This window comes from Squalius cephalus, assembly GCF_949319135.1.
Source record: "Squalius cephalus genome assembly, chromosome: 2".
NCBI classification, from domain to species: Eukaryota; Metazoa; Chordata; class Actinopteri; order Cypriniformes; family Leuciscidae; genus Squalius; species Squalius cephalus.
Genome location: NC_137123.1, coordinates 24155452 through 24177279, shown reverse-complemented (window position 1 = coordinate 24177279; position 21828 = coordinate 24155452). Strand labels below are relative to the sequence as shown.

Below are 21828 nucleotides of genomic sequence, written 5' to 3'. Positions count from 1 at the left end.
AACAGCCAAGTTTTGCAGGTACTTCCACAGACCAAACTTGCCAAAATTCATTCCCAAATTAAATTTTTGTGTAGTTCTGCGATTTTGGAGCCCCCTACAGTTAGTGAGTGGAATTCACTGTCATAAATATAGTGGATAGCTAATTGCTAATTGATTTCAAAATCAAAGAAGAACCATGTCGACTGATGAGGTGAGCCATATTACAACTATAACAAAAAGAATAACATACAGTAGGAATGGCAAAATAATTCCTCATCTCATAATTGAAACACCGGCAATTCAGCAACCACCCGCTAATGCACTCGCATGCGCATAAAGTAGCCTTGTTGACAAGTTTGAGTGAGTAAGGGCAGATCAGACAATATATAGTATCTTCAATGGCCAGTGTTGGTGATATCGCTTCTTTTGTAGCATATAAACTGCAGCAGAAAAAGTTAGGTACCATTTCATTACTCATTACAAATTTATTAGAACAGTGTTTCAGACACATAGACTATTTTGTGGCAGTGCGCCACAGAATCAACGCCGGCCGGCACATATTGCGTTTCGTTATTCTTTTTTTTTTTTAACGCCGTTTCAAAACACGCAGCGTATTCATTCAGCTGCATTGCCTTTCCCTGCTCTCCCTCCGTCTCTCTGTCACTCACACGTCTCTCTCACATACACACACACAGCCCCTCCCCTCCGTGCACACCGCGTCTGTCTGCATGAAAACGAGATCATCCCTGGAAGCGTGGAAGCTTGGCATATTCGGTGCAGAGAAGGCGGCTGGCGAAATTCACAAGTTCACGAAAGGTTGGTATCTCGTGAACACCTTTACACAATCACACATTAAAAAGTGCTATTAAAAATATTTTATATTCTGAATACAATGTTGTCAGTGTGTTAATGTTAGAGTCCCGACCCGACCCTTAACGATTGCGCCTTCTTTAGAAAGTAATAGGATTAGTTCGGCCAAAAATGATATTTAACCCATGATTTACTCACCCTCAAGCCATTCGAGATGTATATGTCAATCTTTTTTCAGACTAACACATTTTCAGTTATTTTAGAAAATGCGCCGAAAAGCGCGACGCCCGTTCACGGAGATGGATGCTGGCATATGACGTAGGACGTAGCGTAGAAAGCGTTGTGACGTAGAACGAACGTGACAGCGCAGCCAGAGAGCAGAGCAAAACAAAACTCTACGTTCGTTCTACGTCACGACGCTTCCTACGCTACGTCCTACGTCATACGCCGGCATCCATCTCCGTGAACGCGCGCCGACCGCTACCGGAAGCCAGTTATTTTCGTTTATAAAGTTTTACATATGTATATTTTTACGACAAAACCCCTCAGAAGGCCTTCGTTTATCCCCCTGGAGCCGGATGGATTACTTTTGTGAAGGATGCATGCACATTTTGGGACTTGAAGGAGGTGGACCCCATAGCTTCACATTATAACCACTGAAAGATCTAAGACATTTTCTAAAATAACTGAAAATGTGTTCGTCTGAAAAAAGATTGACATATGCATCTCGAACGGCTTGAGGGTGAGTAAATCATGGGTTAAATATCATTTTTGGCCAAAACTATCCCTTTAACTAGTTGCAAGTTTGCGGTAAAAATGCAGTTGGGTTGTCAAGGTCAAAACACTATATAAGCTGTGAATCAAATAAACTTATTATAAACAATGTTATGTTTTTTTACCATTTTTCAACCATTTTTTGGGATTTTTGGGATTTTGTGAAGGTGTGAATCATTTTTGATTAATATTTAATATAATAAAGTTATGTGTAACGAATTATTAACGAAGGAATTATTTTGAACCCCCACCCAGTTTTTGGTCGAAAATTAGTTATTGATATTTTTGGCACATTCCAGACCTCCTTTATCATGTGGATAAGTATCTTGAGTCAATTCTGTTGTTTTTTCGAGAAGATAATGGGTTGCTCTTAACACTACTGTAACTTCAAAAGCCCATGAGAAACCAAGGCAGAACACCGTTACACCAGTTACCGCTCTTTGGCTTTGTTTTGGAACGCTCAAATTGAGTTACGGTACCTTTGTTTAGCCGCACGTCAATATGAAGTTTAGTTCTATCAAATAAAGCTACCTATCAGATTGTACGGTGTCCTGCCTTTGTTTTACTGTCCATTAAAATTTGCCGCATTTAAATTACGGTTTAGCCTGTGTACTGCTGCCATCAGTCCCTGTAACCTCTGAAATGTCCTCAGAGGGACAGCTTTGTGCAGCACAAACGCGGTCAGAACATTTGGTACGGTCTAAACCCGCTCCATCAACAAACGTGCGATATCGATCGCGAAGGATATATGCAGAGTTGACAGAAAAATGTTACTCATGCCGTAGCAGATGAATACAGCAAAGATCTAGCGCCAAGTCTAACCCAGGTTAGGTACCAGACCTGGTTGAAACACGCATTCATCTAGCTGGCAGAGTGCCAAAACTGCGCCTGCGCCTTCAGCACCGCCCTGAACACGGTCGAGCCGACGCGGGACTAGTATGTCACAGGGAGTGAAAATAATGAATCATACAACAACAAACAAGCTGTTACAAGCGGGTTATAGAGACAATCACAGCGTCACAGCGAGGAAAAGAAACAGAAACCTTTTGCCTTATTTGAAGCCAGTTTACCAACAGAATGATTTTTAAACTGATATTTCAAGATAAAAAAAAAATGTTGCTTTAAAAATGGACTGTGGGTGGTCTGTAGGCATATCGTCTGAAGCTGAGATGTTTTAATAATATTAAAACATTCAGTATTAGTAGGCTAGGGGGAAAAAAATAACCTATAAACCACAGCATTCAGTGAAATTGCGAATGTTTCTAATGTCTGTTATTCGGATAACCGTACTGTAGCCGAGATGAAGGGGAGCTCCTCTTTGGCCGATAAATAACTAAATATGTTCAACACACAGAAGAGAGACAGATATTGATTTTGGGTAACCTCTGTGAAGGGGTTTGGCTCCTCTGCAGGAATAAGAGGACTGAAATTCCAGGTCTGAGGAACTAGGCATGCACTGGTAAACTCACTGCTGTGTCTGTTTAATCCACTCTAATCCTAAAGTCTACATACTCAGGCCCAAAACAGGCATACATTTGAAACTTTCAGAGATCAAAAAATGGGATTTTGATTTAACATGTGGGTGTTGTGTGGGTGTCTGTATGCATGTATTGTCCATCCATTTCTGACTCCAGACACTTTCAATGTGCAATGAAGCTATGTTCAGTATAAGCCATAAAAACGCTCTCTAGTGATGTTACAGTATGTCATCATTGTGAATCCTCTCTTAAGATCCAAAAAGAGAAGAAGAAAAAATGAATAAAAATTAAAGGAAAGGAAAAGCAGAGGCTGGGTGAGATAAAAGGAGGGTGTGCCTGCAAAGACAGCCAGGAATGTAGAGAATAGATTGATATAGCAATTACGCCAAAGCTTATTCAACTGCAACGAATACATATCCATATATTAGCCTTCCCGGCTTCTTGTGCGCCTGTGTGTGTGTGTGCGCGCCCGTGTCTGTGTGTCTGCACATGTCATGGCACTGGGGTTCACAAGCATGAGCATGTATAAACATGATTTTATTTATTTTTCTTAATACATCTTTCAATGTACAATTTCTCATTTTTCTACAGCCCTATAAATTACTTTCTATAAATTACTTTTTATTAGCTGGGAACCAAATATTTTTACTCATTCAAAGATTATATAAACATGTAAACTCCTTTACACCCAAAACACTACTTTCTCTTTATGCTCATCAGCCGGCATCCATTTTCTGTAAGGATTGGTATTGGTTCAGAGTATGTCTGAAGCTACAGTGTGTGTGTGTGTGTGTGACTGTGTGTAGGACTTGTAGTTGTGTTGTGTTCTGGCTTTTAAGAACAGATTATTTATTCCATGTCACTGTGCTGACATAAGATGATTTAAGGAGCACAGGAAGCTCATCTGACATGCCCCATTGGTGGTCTGTCAGGTGTGAGCACTAATTTGACAGGTGCTTTTGTACTACAGATTAATCTTATAGCAGGGGGTCCTTTTTGTATTCTCCATCATAGTGACACAGGAAATGACATAGCAGGGGATTTGATGGGGTCATGAATGAGACAACTCTGACAAAGAGATTAAGGTCACACATATGCGTACACACCAAATCACTATTATAAAATCCACAGAGGCAAAGACACATAGTAAAAATAATAAAGGATGACAAATTATTTGCTACAGACACAGCTCTGTGTGTGTGTGTGTGTGTGTGTGTGTGTGTGTGTGTGTGTGTGTGTGTGTGTGTGTGTGTGTGTGTGTGTGTGTGTGTGTGTGTGTGTGTGTGTATATGAGTGTTTAAGCCAGAGGGGGGTCTTTTCCCAGAACACTTCCATCAGCAACCTGAAATGATTGTGGGCAGGTATGAGAGGGGAATTTTCAAAATAGCAAAGAAAGAAAAAATGAAGGAAGAAAAAGAAATAGAATGAGGCAAGGAAGCAATATGAGTAAAGAAAAGAACTGAGAAAGGATGAGGATGTGAGGTACGGAGGAGATGAGGAAAGGAATGGTAAAATGAAGAAAGCACAAAACCAAAGGGATGATTGAAGGATGGGGTGGAGAACAAAGAAAGGAACAGAGAAAAGAAGGAAAGAAAAGGGTAAGGCAGAAGGAGGAAAGACAGCAATATGTATAAAGAAAGGAACAGATAAATTACGAAGAGCAGAAAAACTATGCATGAAGGCAACAATGAAGAGAAAAAAGAAAGGAAGGAATGAAAGAATGAAGCAAGAAAGGAAAGATAGAAAGAAAAGAGGCAGACAGAATTGGTGAAATGAAGGAAGGAAGCATGGAAACAAAGGAAAGAGGGATAGGATGGAAAGGGTAAGGGATATAAATAAAGAAATTAATAAAGAAACAGAAAAAAAGAAGAGAAGATGAAAAGAAAGAAATGACAAAAGAAGAAAAAAAGAGAGGCTGGAAGGAAAAGAAAGAAAGAAAGAAGGAAGGAAACAAGAGGGAATTAAAGAAGAGTTGAAAGGAAGGAAGGAAGGAAGGAAGGAAGGAAGGAAGGAAGGAAGGAAGGAAGGAAGGAAGGAAGGAAGGAAGGAAGGAAGGAAGGAAGGAAGGAAGGAAGGAAGGAAGGAAGGAAGGAAGGAAGGAAGGAAGGAAGGAAGGAAGGAAGGAAGGATATTGCAGAACACATGAGTGCTGGTGATGGTTATTTTCGAAGCAGTAGATGAGATGGCCACTAATCACCACACACACACACACACACACACTGTATGTCTGAAGCTACCAATCCTTACTGAAATACAGTATCAATGCAGAGCTTTCAGTGCAATGAAAGGCAAGAGGAAGTCTGGTCTGTAACTACCAAACCAGAGAAGATGTGAAAGAAACCTCATGAATCACGCTTGTTTTCAGACAGAGAGGGGATTCTGGTGTGGCGCAACACTGCCCCCTACTGTTTACTGTGAGATGTGCACAGTCTGATCAATGGTGTGTGCTGCCCAGACACAACCGCGTCACTCCACAGGACACACGGCGAAACCAGTGACGCTGTATAAATAAACATACTCCAATACTTAACCTCAGCATGATGACGTGACATCAGAGTAGGCTTTTGAATGGAAAATTACTGAATTTGCAATCATCTTAAAAGTCAACAAAAATAAAACCAGCAATAGCAGTCAAAACTGCAGTCCATCTTCTGCACTAATGAGAAAACAAACAGGCACTTTAGTGGAGAGAACATGCATGCTCATGACACTGATTTGTTTTTCAGAGTGAAGCACGCTGGGTAAACAAATGGCTGTGTGGGGTATAAACAGTTTCTTTGATGATCTGTTCAATTTGCTCAGAGACGGCATCCTGCAGGTCAAAAGATAAAAAATAGCACTCTGAGGAAAACAGCAGGCATGAATGTGTGTGTGTGTGTGGATAGTACACTACTAAGGCTGCTGCACTAATCTAATTTTCAATGTTTCTCCATCATCCTGATGTGCACTAAGTAGACATGATATGTGTGTGATTGTGTTTGTAAAAGAGTAAGTGTGCACTTTGCAGGGATCACAGTAAACTGCATTGCGCTGTTCCAAAACCTATGAGCTACCTGCTGCCTACCAAGACAATATTTATCAATACTTTTAAACATTATTTATCAAGCTGATAATATAATAGAATATAATAGAATAGAATAGAATAGAATAGAATATAATAGAATATAATAGAATGGACTTTTTAAAAGACAGTAAGATTACAAAAATAATACTTTTATTAACCTCACGCAAGGACACATTCAATTGATCAAAAATGACAGTAAAGACATTTATAATGTAATATAAAAAAATCTAGTTTTAATAAATGCTATTATTTTGATGTTTGTTCATCAAAGATTCCTGAAAAATAAAAAGATTATGTTTCCACAGAAAAATTAAACTAAACAAATGATAATAATTTTACTTTTAGCACCTAATAAAAGCATATCAAAATAATTTCTGAAGGATCATCTGACACTGAAAACTGGAGTAATTATGCTGAAAATTCAGCTTTGCCATCACAGGAATAAATTACATTATTTACCAAAAAATACATTTCATTGTTACATAGATTCAATTTGAAAAGATATTCAAATCAAAAACAGTTACTTTAATTTGTAATAATATTTAACAATATTACTGTTTTTACTGCATTTTTGATCAAATAAATGCAGCCTTGGTGAGCATAAGAGCATACTTTTGAACAGTAATGCATATAATAATAATAATAATAATAATAATACCTTATAATTATAATTGACTCTAGCTTCGTCTGCAGTCTTGGATTTGTTGTTTTCACTGAGCTTGTGGAAATGCATTCTGGGATTGCCTTCCCTGAAGGATCTGGTCAAAACAAGTTACCTTGAGAGGCAACATAATTAAGAGGCCTACCTTTTGGAACAGCCTTCGCATCAGGAGTGGCTATAAGGCCCTAAATCACTAGGTTTTGGCAGAGAGCTAATGTCTCTCAGACCTGTAAACTTCCACACGACAGATGTGATAAACATCCCTAAAACGCCACAAGTCATTTCCACAGAAGCGGTAAATGCTCTATAAACTGCAAACCATGCCAACTTGCGCTCTAGTGAGTTTCAAGCCAAATTTTGTATCACTCCGTTTAGAATCCCAATAAGATCACAGCATATTGACCTCTGGATCAACAAACAGGGCTTACGGGTTCCTTATCTTCCATTTACTCAGCTGTTTTGTCTTTTCTGTAAGATTTTAAAGCAATGTCCTGGGTTCAATACCAGTTAAGCTCTATCGACAGCATCTGTGTGGTGCGTCGATAACCACAGAAAGTAATTTGGTCTCATCCCTCAGTTTGTCAAATCAAGTAAAAATCGTGTTAAGAGTAATACACTCACAAAGAAAGATTATGGGACAAGGCATTGCACTGGGAGAAGCATTAAAATAAGTGTGTTTTGACATGGAACTACACTGATAAAACCTTGGCTGTAAAAAGAAATACAGAATTTAGTTAATAATCAAGTAAAGCTGGTAAACCCAGTAACTTTAACACAATATGTGCAGAGACATCAGAAAAGTACTGCTAATTTTAATACTATATAGTGTTTTAAGTATTTAAAAATATTTTTTGTAACATCTGGACCAATCAGACACACACAAATTATTCATTATATTTAATGAATAATCCAGCAAACTCACTCACTCAACAAAGGTCTATGAAACTTCCCCCAAAAACTAACATCCCAAATGAAGCTAACACACTGGCAGAATCTGGTGTCCTGTTACAGGACACATTGAGACTGATACGAATTTTTACGACCCCAAAAGGAATTTGCAGGAAATTGTGACTCTCACTTAATCCTTGCTGAGAAGGAGAAATAAACCCTTGTAATCCTATATATTCTATATTTCCACGTGAGAAATGTATAAACATGTATCTAATTTTCCCATCTCATGATTTTCCTTTTATGTGGTTTGTCCTATGTCTTCATTTTCTATTCTAAACTCTTTTGGATTAATGTTTCAGACTTTGTTGCATACTATGGTTAACCAAAATCATATGTGTGGCATGTTTAGTCTCTATAAACTCCAATCTTCGTCCCCCATTTGTTAATTTACATTACATTTAGCTAACTTTGTGACGCATTAGTATTATAAGCATCTTGAAGATTCTTTTGTTAAACACCCAATTAAATTACATATTAAAATGCCCTGCTAGAACACAAAGGGTCGTAAAAATCTCCCTCCAAAGGGAAAACTTCTTGGCTCACACACCTCCAGGGGGTGTGACATCTTCACGCTTTAAAAATCACTGATCACAAGATCACGCTCTTAGCCTCTCACTCTCTTAGTCCCTTTCTGAAATCCTGATGTGAAGATGATGCTGAACTGGAAGTTTTCTAAGGACCCCCAAGCTTGTGCCAGGCTGCGGCCTTGTCTTTCCATTCACCAAAGATCCTCTGACTCCCACTGGTTCTCTCTCATCAAGACCACATCAGCAAAGATCAACTGGAGCCTTAACAAATTGCATCAGGACAGGTTAATTCAAATGTGCGAGACATGCAAGTATCAAACTTAGTCTCATTATTTGATACATTAAGTATCCTTACCCCTTTTTAAGAAGGGCGTGTTAGAACTAAACTGATGGTTTGCTCAAGGCTGTTGATCTGCTGAATTTCAAACAATGCTATAACTCCTTGCTTTCCTGTATTCTGCTTCAGCTCTCTTTCCCTTGGTAAACTGTATGCATGCATGTATGTGTATGTTAGAGTAGTTTAAGTGTATGGCCTAGTTTATAAAATCTTGTTCATGTAAAGTTGTCCGTGTTTCAAGCTCATATATACTGGAGTCTCTAATCATAGATTTTGACTACTTGCTCTTAGTGGTACTGTAAAGTAAGAAAGACATTTCCCATGCCCTGGAAATGTACATTTATTAGAATTAATAAACAATTAATCTTGAGTGTTCACGGGACAAACAGGTTAATTGATTGTAATATTAATTTACAACATTAAGTTAATTATATTAACTGATCCAAATATTCATAATCAATTATAACAAGTTATTATTGATTACTAATATATCACATTTTCAAAAATAATATTTGATGATAAGTTAATAATAAGTTATTCTAATATTTAAATATTTTACATAGAAACCATGAAACATCCAATGATGAATATAAAGCTCAAAAGAACTAGATTTATTTATAACAGTTTTTGTAAAGCAAACATGCATGAACTTGATCAAAAGTGACAGTAAAGTATATATAATGTTACAAAAATAAATATTTCATCAAAATGTTGTCCTTTTGAATTTTCTATTCATCAAAGAATTCTGGGGGGCACGGTTTCCTTTCAAAAATTTAGCAGCACAACTATTTTTAAGATTGCTAATAATAAGAAATGTTTCTTGAGCACCGAATCAGCATATTAGAATGATTTCTGAAGGATCATGTGACACTGAAAGCTGTAGTATTCAAAAATAAATAAATACATTGTAAATTGTAATATTTCACAATATTACGGTATGATTAAAATTATGAAAAATGAAATATTGTTATAATTGTTTTAAAAATGGCATTTCATGTCAAAATGTTGGTGACCCGCATATATTTTGTCCCCATAACCCAGGCAAAAATCTCATACACAGACCTTACTTCTAAACAGGTCAGAATATCAAAGCAGAACATTCCCTAGCAGATGACAAATTTTCAGAGAATTTTCAAAGAGATGTGCAATTTTTGACATGCCATTTCTATCTACCCGCATGCATATTCACTCTGATAAATAAGAGTGTGAAAGCTGGGTGAGCTGTGCGTCTGAGCTTCATGAGAAATGCAGGAGGTCGGGGAGAAAGAGACTCATTAGCGGGACGTCTCCACACTTCACACCCGTCTCGCACCTCCAGCTGCGATTCCTCTTTCAGAAATCATATGCATCACTGCCACACACAGTCTAATACTGTCCAGCAGGTGTGAGAAAACCTCCATTTACACTGACTATCAAGAAAGCGTGACCTCAACAAAGCGCAGGGACGAAATGTTGAGACACAGAGGAGACAGGAACAGGAAACTCTGTCCACATGTCCACGTTTTGAGTTGTGTAAATAAGTAATTCCGTGATTATGTGGATCAAACAAAAACAGATTAAACAGGCTTCCAAAACACTTCATCATCTTCCACTGTCCCCTGTCTTCCTTTGTCAAACAAAATGCCACTGGCCCAGCCAGAAGTCACATATTGTCAACCAATGAGTAATTTTCTCTACACAATAAATCTAATCTCCCCATACAAATATCCAAAAGCCATTTTGTCCAACGCAGTTATTTCTATATTCCAGGCTGCAAGTTCTCAACTTGATTTCCATAGACTTAGATGTTAGCATTTTACTGCAGTGAATAAAATGCACTTCTCTGTTTAATCAACACAAACAGAGCAAGTTTCAGACAGAGCTGCAGTATAGCTGTCTACGCTAGAATAGAAGAAAGTCTTAACCATTAAAATCATCCAATCTAAAACACAAATATTTCTGACCTGTAAGCTACAAGATACTTCACAGCTGAAATTGTCTAGATAGAGTTTAAATGACTATAATTTGAACTAAAATCAAATTGAAAAGTCAAAATATAAGGTCCCACTTTATATTAAGTGGCTTTAAGTACTATGTACTAAATTAATCATTTGATACAATGTACTTATTGTGTAACTACATGTTTTTACATTGTACTTACATTTTTAAAATTCCTGCATGTAATTACAGCTGTAATTAATTTATGTAATTACATTTGTAATTACACAGTTGACCCTTCCCTTACACCTTAAACCTACCCAATCCACCACACCTGTCCCTAACCTTACCTGTATCACACCTCAATAGCAGCAAAAGTGTTTTACAATACAACATGAACACAATAAGTACATTGAACTTATTTTTTTTATGTAAGTACATAGTACTTAACGCCACTTAATATAAAGTGGGACCAAATATAAAAATAAAAGCTCATTCAAAATATTAATAAATACTATAAGCAATAAGGTACGAGAGGCTGTGCTGCATCGTGAATAAGTCGAGTGCCTGCAACCCCTTCAGCCGTGATTTATTCACGGTACAGCACTAGCCTCGAATACCTTATTGCTTTTATAAAACAGTTGCAACACAAAACAAATATTAAATCCAAAAAATATATGCATCAATGCAACTTTTTAATGAAGTAAAATCCTTCATTAAAAAGCCTTCCTTCCGCTGGAAAAAATAGTCCCTGACCGTGAACAGCAACAGAAGTTACATTATTTCCCTATTAGATGGCGGCAAAGACTGTCTTTATGAGTGAGTCAGTCAGTAGAGAAGACTTTTATATTGAAAGGACTGAAACTTGTGAAGCAACTGACAAATGACTAGAGGGCACGGGAAAACCCCTTAACTGTTAAAAGGTAAAGATATTGCAGCAGACATTCAAACAGATTTTTTATTACAAATATAGGACTGACCTGAAGAAAAATGCTATATCTACTGTAAATGCAGGTACACTCACATACTCTACTCTATAAGGTTCAATGAACAATATCAATGAGAACAAACATGGTTACGTTGCTAAGGGTGTTATGTAGTGATACATAGAACCGTTGGGTGAAGCGGTCATAGCTATGTTTTATCGTGATTGAAACACAGCTATTGACCAATAAGAATCAAGGACTCAAACTAATCGTTGTATAATACTAAATAAATGATATTAAAATAACATAGTCACTGTGCCGCTGCTTTTAGGAGTTTCATGAAGAAATACTTGATGAAAAAAATACCAATTTACACACATGTGCTCATATTTTGGGAGTATATCTTTTGTCCTCCAGATGAGTTTCTGACTCTCTGTGATCATTAAAAATCCCAGGATGTCATTTGAAAAAGAGTAGGGGTTTAACCCTAACATCCTGACCAAATTTGCCCATTGGCCTCCATATGGCTTCATCACCCTGTCTCCTCTCCACCAGTAAGCTGGTGTGTGTGGTGGGCGTTCTGGCGCAATACGGCTGCCGTCGCATCATCCAGGTGGATGCTGCAGATTGGTGGTGGTTGAGGAGATTTTCCCCTTCCATATGTAACACACTTTGAGATCTGGGATCAAGATGTTAGCAGCAGATCCTTCAAGTCCAGATGTTGCGAGGTGGAGCATTGGACCAGACAGGATAGTCTTTGTTGCCCTTGTGCATCAATGAGTATTCGGCACCAACACCCTGTCGCTGGTTTGTTTTGTCCCTTCTCGGACCACTGTTGGCAAATTCTGCTGACCGGGAGCAACCCACAAGCCTTGTTTCAGAGATATTCTGACCCGGTCACCTTGCTGTAACAATATGGCCCTTGTCAAAGTCGCTTACATCTTTATTCTTGCCCATTTCTCCTGCATCCAACACATTGATATTGAGAACTGATTGTTTGCTTACCATCTAATCTTCTAGCCACTTGCTAGAAGATGATCAACGATATTCATAATGTTTTGGCTCATCAGTGTGTGTGTGTGTGTGTGTGTGTGTTTGAATTTTTTTCTAAAAGCACCGTTGTGCTACTGTGGATGTCTGTTTTTATTTTATTTTTTTTAACATTTATCTTGATTAATGTGCCTCCAGGCAACATACTTAAACAGCTAAACATCTTATTCTAAACTACTGATATAAATCTCATTTGAGTGTACATCATTTTAAACCGATTTGGTACCATTTATCCACACACTTTTGACCATTTAGTGTGCCAAGTATACCCCTGAAACGCCTTGAACCTTATGCCAATGACTATTTAAGCAGACATCATTTTGACAAAAGTCTTGGTGAAGATAAAAAAGGGCAGATCATATTCCAAACTTTATATAGTCACAATACAACCTGCACTACATTCAAAAATGTACTACATTTATTTTAACATTTGTGAACAGTAGTGTTTATGATCACCTTAAACGTCCTTCTTGACCACTAGATGGCAGCCTAACCTTATATTCCAAGTAGTCTCTCACAGGAATTTAAAACTTCTGTGATGGTTTCCCATTAACGTCAATATTAGAATCATCTTGACTTCTTGTTTTAAAGAAAAAAATTAAGAAAGAAAGAAAATGAGGGGCCCATTGCTTTTGTTATTTTACACAACATATTTGGTACAATACGTTTACTTTCAAAAATGTTGCAGATTGTGGTGGTTAGAATATTATGTTTGCCATATTTGCTTTTGTTTTGTTCTGTTCTGTTTCGTTTTGTGCCAGTGTCATGAGTTTGGTCCAGGACTCCCTGTTTGAGTAAACAATGGAAGATAAGCAATGCCGGTGCTATTAGTGGTGTGGAAATTACACACCTTAGCCCTAAATATTGACATGTCAAATTGATCGAACAAAGCGCCAAGCACCTTATAGGGTTTACAAAGATTTTTAAAAAAGCTTACTAATAAGTTGACACATTAATCTGCAAAATGTGATAGCTTGAAACATTAAAAAAAAATGAAAAAAAATGCATAATGTTACAGTTTGTGTGACTGCATACTAAATAGGCTGCTTGACCCCTTGGTGTACTCACGTCAAACTCATTGAGAGCGGCTGCCAGCTCGCCGATGCCAGCGTGACCGTGCTTCTCGTCAGTGGGCGAGGAGGCCTGGGCAGCGCTGGAGATGCCACCGATGGCCTCTTGGACCTGTTTGAAGACGTAGTCACGGTTGGCACGTGTAGCAGCCACGTCGGGGTGGCGCAGGAAGGCCTGGGAGGCAGTGTAGAGCATGGTGGCGTTCTTCTTAAGAGCTCCTCGAGCTGCCGCCATCTCATCCCTGCACTGAGGGTCCTTCAGCTCCTGCAACACACATACACAAATGCACACACACGCTAGCTATCGAAAGCTACTGTAAAGCAGCAAATGAAATGAGTAAAGTTTGAAGATAAATGCATTTTCAAATTTAACTGCTAGGCATCCATCCATCCTATAATTGTACAAAACACAATCATTCATAGACCCTTCATGCATACAACGATTTGTGATAGAATGGATAGAAGTAAAACTTCTTAAAATTAAAACAAATCATTACAATAGCCTTTTGTTATAAAAAATAAATAAAATATATACACTACATAAAATTCATGATATTCTTAAATTCAAAACACCAGTGATATTTAATAAATACCTGCTGTCTGCGAGCAGCAACATAGTTAAGTTTGACCATCTCTTTCCCAAACTCCTTAAAGCGATTGGCCAAGTCCTGCTCGTTGGTGGCGTTCTTGACAGCTTCTAGAGCTTCTTCCACCTGGAAACACACGCATCAACGCACACACACACACACACACACACATCCAGCTGTTTAGACATCATCCATAAAATGAATGGTAGCATAAAAGTTCCATAAAGCACACGGTTAACTTTTCTAGTGCTTATTATTGGTTCTCCTGGGACACATGTAATGTGATTTCTGACAGTTTTCACTCTCCGTAATGAGACTAGCAGAAGAACAAGGAGGTGCTTTGTCCCTTGAGGGACATCTAAAAGTTTCTCATTCATATCCTACACTATAAAAGTATTTTTTTTCGCAACCATTGAGTTTGACAGATCTTAGTTCTCAAATTTGTTTACTGATTATATAACAGAGAGGCCGCTGGGTAAAAAAAAACCTCTCTAAACTCTATAAATTGCTGGTTTAGAGTGAGAAAAATTGTGTCTGTTTCCTTCGTGCCAGTGGGGAACAAAAATCAAAAGAAAACAGAACGATGCAACTAGAAGAAATAGGATTAAGGGCAAAACTGTATGAAAATGAAGGTATAAGAGCAAAAAGTCTAAATTCAGCCACTCTGAAATATAATTATCTGCACAAAATGCATTTGATGACCAGAGGCAAGATAAGTGGTATTTGAGAGTGTTATTTATGCATTTTAATTGTCTGTAGCAAAGTTATGCCAGGAGGTCGTTGCTTCGGCAATATGTGCTATGCAAATAGAGAGCAGGAGTGGAAATAAAGAGTTTATTTTTTTCTACAATAAATATAACTCCTGTGCTCTTGAAATAAAGGCAGATGTGTGTACTTGGATATCAAAACAATTGAGAGGCTGGTCTGGCTTGTTCTGACACAGTGGACAGTGACCGGCTGTGAAGACCAGTCGTAGCGATGCAGAGCTTTGAAAACTCAGTCAGAACAAAAAAAAATGACAATGAAATTTCCAGGAGACAGCTCTCACTGGCAACAAAAAGTAGGCTAATACATATGTGTGTAAAATTGTAAATGTTCAGGTGCAAAAATGTGTAAGGTGGGTAGAGAGTAGGGATGTATGATCTGGTAAACAAAAAACTAAAAAACTAAACTAAGAACAAAAATAAAAGCAAAGAAAAAAGCAAACAACAAATAAAACAAAACAAAAACAAAAAGCAAAGCAAAGAAAAAAGCAAACAACAAATAAAACAAAAAAACAAAAAGCAAAGCAAAGAAAAAAGCAAACAACAAATAAAACAAAACAAAAACAAAAAGCAAAGCAAAGAAAAAAGCAAACAACAAATAAAACAAAACAAAAACAAAAAGCAAAGCAAAGAAAAAGCAAACAACAAATAAAACAAAACAAAAAACAAAACAAAAACAAAACAAACAAATAAAACAAAACAAAAAAAACAAAACAAAACAAAAAAACAAAACAAAAAACAAAACAAACAAAAAACTTATTATAAACACAATAAATTATTAATGATAAATAAATAGTGATTAATTTCACAAATTAACTGCAACTTTGGGGGACAGAAATGAGAGTGAGAGATAAACGAGAAGAGAACATACGATCTTGAGGTGAGCCAGGAGCCTCATAACATCAGCCATGTCAGCCAAGATGAGAAGGCGAGTGACAGCAGACAGGAGGGCGCGGGCGGCACGGACCATGGTCCCACGCTTCACAGAGGAGCAGGGGTCATCCGCGAACTCTGAGGAGGCCACGTGCATCGTCTCACCTGCACATAGACACAAAACAACATATGCTTAATGTTATACCGCAAAGCAAATCCCTTGTGCATATCTAGGAATTTTAACTCTGAACCAAAAAAAGCTGCCTGGACATGTCAATGGTTTATTAATAGCTGTGCATCTGTTTACCAGTGAAATAAACTGCGAGCACAGGCAATATTGCCAAGAGTGTTCATTAGTGAAACAGCACACTTCAGAAAAAAAAACCAAAAAAAACAATTTGTGTCAAACTATATTGTCCATGAAATGCAGTGCCTTTCAAACGTTTAATAAACATTTCAAAACACAATAGAAGAGATCAATATGCCGAGAATATTAAAACCAAAATAAAGAAAGCCATTTGTAGGCTTTCATAACAGTGATGTAAGCAGCTGTTTAATACCCTTGCATTTTGATTGACAGTATTAGATGACCATGTACTTTCTGAACATTTATTTAGCACTCCATTTGTCAAAAGTAGCATTTTCATTTATTTATGTGTACACTTTTTTTTTTTTGTGCCTAAATGATTCAGACTACGTCAGTACGGTACTGTGGCATGCTAGCTAAAGTCGAAATGAGCAATTTGTCTCAGGTTCATTGACAGAATCTATTAATGACCCAACAGTAAGTGGACCTCCCACCTTCCATCCGAACAGGAGCCGCAGGTGGGACAGAGTTGATTAATGGAAGCTTACAAAAAGCCAGGCTGAGACATTAGCAAATGTCATTGAATCTGAGAATGATATACAGAGATGAAAGCTTGTGGCAAATTGACTTCACAGAGTCTAGGGAAAGAGAGAACGGGAATATTTGTTTTTAACCCCGTACTGGCTCTGTGTGGGTGAACACTTGCATGCACGCCAGAAATAAGGCTGTACTTTACCATATGTGCAAATTCTGCTGTTCTTCTCGCACACTGAACTGAAACGACAGAATGCCAGCTATTCTTAACAGTGTTTTGCTGCTGAAATGTCAGCACTGTCCTCTGGCTCTGTGTATTTTTGTGGCAGCTCTACCTTCATGGATTACCACAGGAGGTTATAATATAGCTGTTTTTTAACCTCTACGGCACAATTGAACCAAGTCAATAGGACAGACTGCTCTTTAATTTTATCCAATCCATTTAAAAAAAATCATTATTTTTGCAATATTGTCTTTTACCTCACTTTGTCAGAAATCATTTATTATTTTTTTACGAACCAGGAACTTATCGTATCGAGGGCAGTGAATTAATCTATGCTGATTTAAAAAAAAAATGCTTAATGTTGTTTATATGTCTATGTGTTGTATTTTTTATATGCTTTAAGACAAACCATGTGCAAATTCATGTCAACACCATTGAGTTTTTTTTCTCCTTAAACCTGCAGTGAAAGAAAAAATACAGTCTCAAAAACACGATTTGAAATCGCTGGTGTTTCTTATGTCACAAACTAGACATTGTAACCAATCACGTCAGCGTGCGTGCAGGCTTTAGCATAATTAAAGGAGACATATCATGCTTTTAAATCGTTCCTTTTTACATATAAATCATACATTTGTGGTCTATATAAAGCGGAACTGCAATGCTTGGGTCTGAATTCCTCATTATTATTACCACAGGCCCCTTTTCTAACCCTTTTCTGATGTACGTCTGAGAGCAACTCGTTTTGGTGCGGTCTTTTTAAATGCAAATGAGACACGTCATACCCCGCCCCTTCTCCAGGTTGTAGAGGTGACACTCAGATTAACTTTTGCCATTTTTGTAGTTTGATAGCAGAGATACGATTATCTAGCGGCACAGAAACTTTTGGACATCCAAGATTTGTGTCAACACAGAAAACATTTCATCATTGGATAGTTTTTTCGTTTTATTAAAGTGTTGTTTTATGTCAGCTTAATGCCCGGAACGCTTTTCAGAAAAGATAAGGCAACTTATTTAGCACAATTCACACGGTAATTTAGGAAAAAAATATCTCCGAATGCTCAACATGAAACTTTGGTCTTCCGACCTTTTACCACCGTGTCTATTTATTTTGATTAATATGTGCGAGGGAGAGAGAGCAAGACAGCGCCTAGTTTGGAGACGGTGAAGTCTTGTTTACACTTTCGCCTGGCTCGGAAGAGAGAGCGCGCGCGCGACCGGGTCTCTCTCTCTGCTCGTTCTTTCAGTTAAACATGCGCCCTGTCACAAGCGCAGCAGTTCATCTACATTACTCACCGATCAAATAAGACTTTGGCGCGACAAAAAAAATGCTTTGGCGGGCGCTAAAACAAGTTCAATGCAGGAAAAACCCTGTTGTTGCTGAAGTAGTTATCCTTGAAGTGCTTCGCGTTCGCGCACACAAAAATTACTTTATGGGTACATTTGCGTTAAAAATAAAACTCAACCAGGCACTTCGAAGAGGTTCTGATGCTGGGAGACGGTGTAATGAAGCGTGTGGGTTACTACATCCAACAACCGAACATTTTGACTTACCCTCTCGTAAGTTCTGCATCTTTGAGCTTGGACTACAAAATCGTAGCGAGAAATAAAAATGGCGGATTGCTCGAAGTGTTGAGCCGGTAGTCGATGTCCTTATTTGGCAGTTCCGCTGCAAATACTGTGACGTAATTGTTCACAAAACGTCATAGAGAATAGAAAAATCGGAACAGGTTGAAAAATAAGACCAAAACAGAATATAAAGATATCAACGAAACACCTGAAGAGACTAATTTCAAATTGTCTATACTTAAATACTTAAACACTAAAAATATACAACAAAATGCATTTAAGGGCTAAAAAAGTGGATTTAGCATGATATGTCCCCTTTAAATGTGCAATAGGTGATTCTCTACAGATTTTTTTTTTTTTCAATACTGGTTGAAAGTCTCCTCACATCCTGATAGCAATCACTATGTTAAGCGGTCTAACTGTGTTTTTAGAAATATATATCTTCTGTGGAAGGCGTATGACCATAAAATGTCCGTTAAATTATGTAATTCGGTCCTTTCCGAAAATAACCTTTCTGAAGAGTTGATAGACGATCAATACTGAGTGTTCGCTGGACGAACAGATTAATTGATGGTAATATTTATTCAGCTAGGCTATATAAAGTTAATTTGATTAACTGATCCAAATATTTATAATTAATTATAACGAGTTATGATTAATTATTGATAATTCTCTTTGGAGCTAATGTGCTACAGCGTTAAACCAAGCTTTTATAGTTGAATGCTTCCGAATTTCGGATGACGACTTCTTGAGCCTATACCAGTAAAGACTAGGTCTTAAAAACTATTAGGGCAAACTCGGTCAGATTAAATACTCCTCCCTCCGAGATACACATGGCAGTAATCTGGAAAGTGTGACAGTAAAACTTTAGGATAGGACTAGGTCGTTTGCCGTCCCAGATAAATTTGGAATTAAATGAAATCATTTCTTTGAAGAATTTAGGAGGAGGAACACTTGGGAGCATGTGGAATCAATTTGACTTTGTAGGACATAAATGTACCTCTAAATGAATCATTAAAACAGAAATCGGATATAAATATTTATAAATTATAGTCCCTCCACCTAATACTACCTGTCACCAATAGGTTAAGGTTTGGCTGGTTAGCATAATTTAGTTAGCTGCTGCTGATAGGTTCCATTGCATTTATGGCACAGGTCTAGAAATGAGAAGTTGCATACTTACGGGGAGGCCCTGAAAAAGCCGGACAACTACTATTGAGATGGTAACGGATTTATCCAGGTATGCATTTCGGCTAGCATTAGCTGGATAGCATATTGATCCCTGAGATGACCCTCAGCTCTCATTACTAAAACCTTGTTGAAAAACCACTGAAGTCTCTTTAATTTTTCAATGGATCTTCTGCATTGACTTTTTATCCAGTGTCTACTTGTTAAGTCTTATATAATTGATTAGTATCTTAATTATGTTTTGGTTGAAAGTTTCACAAAGTCATTTTTCATTTTCGGTAAGTGAATAAATCAATAACTGTGGGATGGGACACAAGCGACAATTAGATCGAAAAAGAACGGCTTCTCGTTTCTTTTTAAGTATTTTCGTTGTCCTTTGACCCCTGTTTCACACAGACTTGGCTAACAGACGATCAGCCTTGGGAGCGGTAAGTCACTTGGACCATTATGCCCAACCTGTGTTTATTAACCTCATCCCAGCTAAAGGTCGGCTTGCTAATGGTCCACACAGAGTATTTTAACACACTTCATTCAGCTCCTGCAGCCAGGCTTGGCTCAGTCTCCATCTGTCAGTGCAGCAGTCCATTCACTGCAGATCTGAGAACGGCTGTGCATTTTCACAACAAATGACTATTACAAACTCTGTGACTCTGGTCTTGTGGAAAAATATACACTACCATTAAAAAGTTTGGGGTTGATAAGATTCTTTTTATATTTTTGAAAGAACTTTTGGTAACACTTTATTTTACAGTGTCCTTGTTACATATGTTACATGTACTTACCATAGTAATAACTGTAAATTATGCATAATTACATGCAACTATCCCGCAACCAAATCCTAATCCTACCTATAGTAAGTACATGTAGTTAATTAGTATTACTCAGTACTCGCATATATAATTACACTGTAACAATGACACCTTAAAATAAAGTGTAACCAAACTTTATGCTCACAAAGGATAATTTATTAGATCAAAAAAAATTATGAATTTATAAAAATGTAATTTATTTCTGTGATGGCAAAGCTGAATTTTTTGCTTCATTACTCCAGTCTTCAGTGTCACATGATCCTTCAGAAATCATTCTAATATGCTGATTTGCTGCTCAATCATTTCTTATTGTTATATAGTTCTTATTGAAAACAGTTGTGCTGTTGTGTTGAACAATATTCATTTGAATACATATTTCCCCAAGCTGTATTTTATTCTTTGTTTTACTCATGGATTAGTTTATGTTTAAAGTCCTGAATATAGACAAATAATCACCACAAAACCCATTAATATTATTTTAGCAAGAAATTTAAACTAAACAAATTAATCATTCATTACCTCATCATACAGTCCTTAAAACAAACCACACACAAAAAAAGAGAAAACAGATGATTGATAATACATTTCAGCTTTTGGAGTTTAAAATTGCCTTTTTTCTCTTCTCCACAACCTCATAATTGCTCTTCGGCTGTGTTTATGGGATGATGAATGTTCTGTGAAACACCATCAATAACTGTTTGTCATTTTCATAGAGGTAATTTGGCTGAGCAAACACTAACTTCAGTCCAGACCAATGAGTATGCAAGGTTTGGAAAGGGACTCAGTGTGTATGGGAACAATCATAAAAGAAAAAAGGATGGAGAGAAAACTTAGTAAGAGAGAGAGTGTGTGTAATGCGCTGCCAGATAAGGGCTGTAAATAATAGGCAGGACTTATAGGTGATGGAGGAGAAAAAAAGCTATACCTTAGCTGTCTGCAAACTGCCACACATAGGCAAAAAAAAAAGTGTTTTGCAGTGTTTCGTCAGCAGAACAATCCAAAAACACATTAAATTACAGCACATCCCTCTGAAGAGATGTATGTCTATCCCTCACAGCCTCGCTTTCATTCCCGCTAAAAATCAAAGATGGTGCTGCAGAGAATGATACATTTTATATAGTTGCTTGGTGACAAATATGATGCAGGGAAACAACTCACTGTGTGATGGAGCCTATAGATAATTCATGATATCTAGGCAAAAATGCCTCGTTTTTTGTCTCATATTTATATCATGATATGCAATATCACACAAGTAACGAACACAATATCACACGAGTGCTGTTTTTGTCTCAGATAGCATGAGTGCAAATGTGATATTGATTTTATACAACCGTTCAATAAATAAGAAGTTAATAATGTGTTATATTTTAGGCAAAGTATTGTCTGCTTTTGCTCAATTTAGCCAACAAAAAATATTACCTGTAGAGCCAGAG

The 21828-nt window shown here is 37.4% G+C and overlaps 1 protein-coding gene across 1 annotated transcript in view; it reads right to left on the bottom strand.

Moving 5' to 3' along the window:
* Positions 1-21828, bottom strand: part of ctnna2 (catenin (cadherin-associated protein), alpha 2) — a 477629-nt gene that overhangs the window by 384949 nt on the left and 70852 nt on the right. The window contains exons 4-6 of the mRNA XM_079897968.1: positions 15767-15933; positions 14138-14257; positions 13543-13809 (exon numbers count right to left, since the gene is read on the bottom strand). Coding sequence (XP_079754094.1) covers positions 13543-13809; positions 14138-14257; positions 15767-15933 — 554 coding nt within the window. The remainder of the gene's footprint in view (positions 1-13542; positions 13810-14137; positions 14258-15766; positions 15934-21828) is intronic.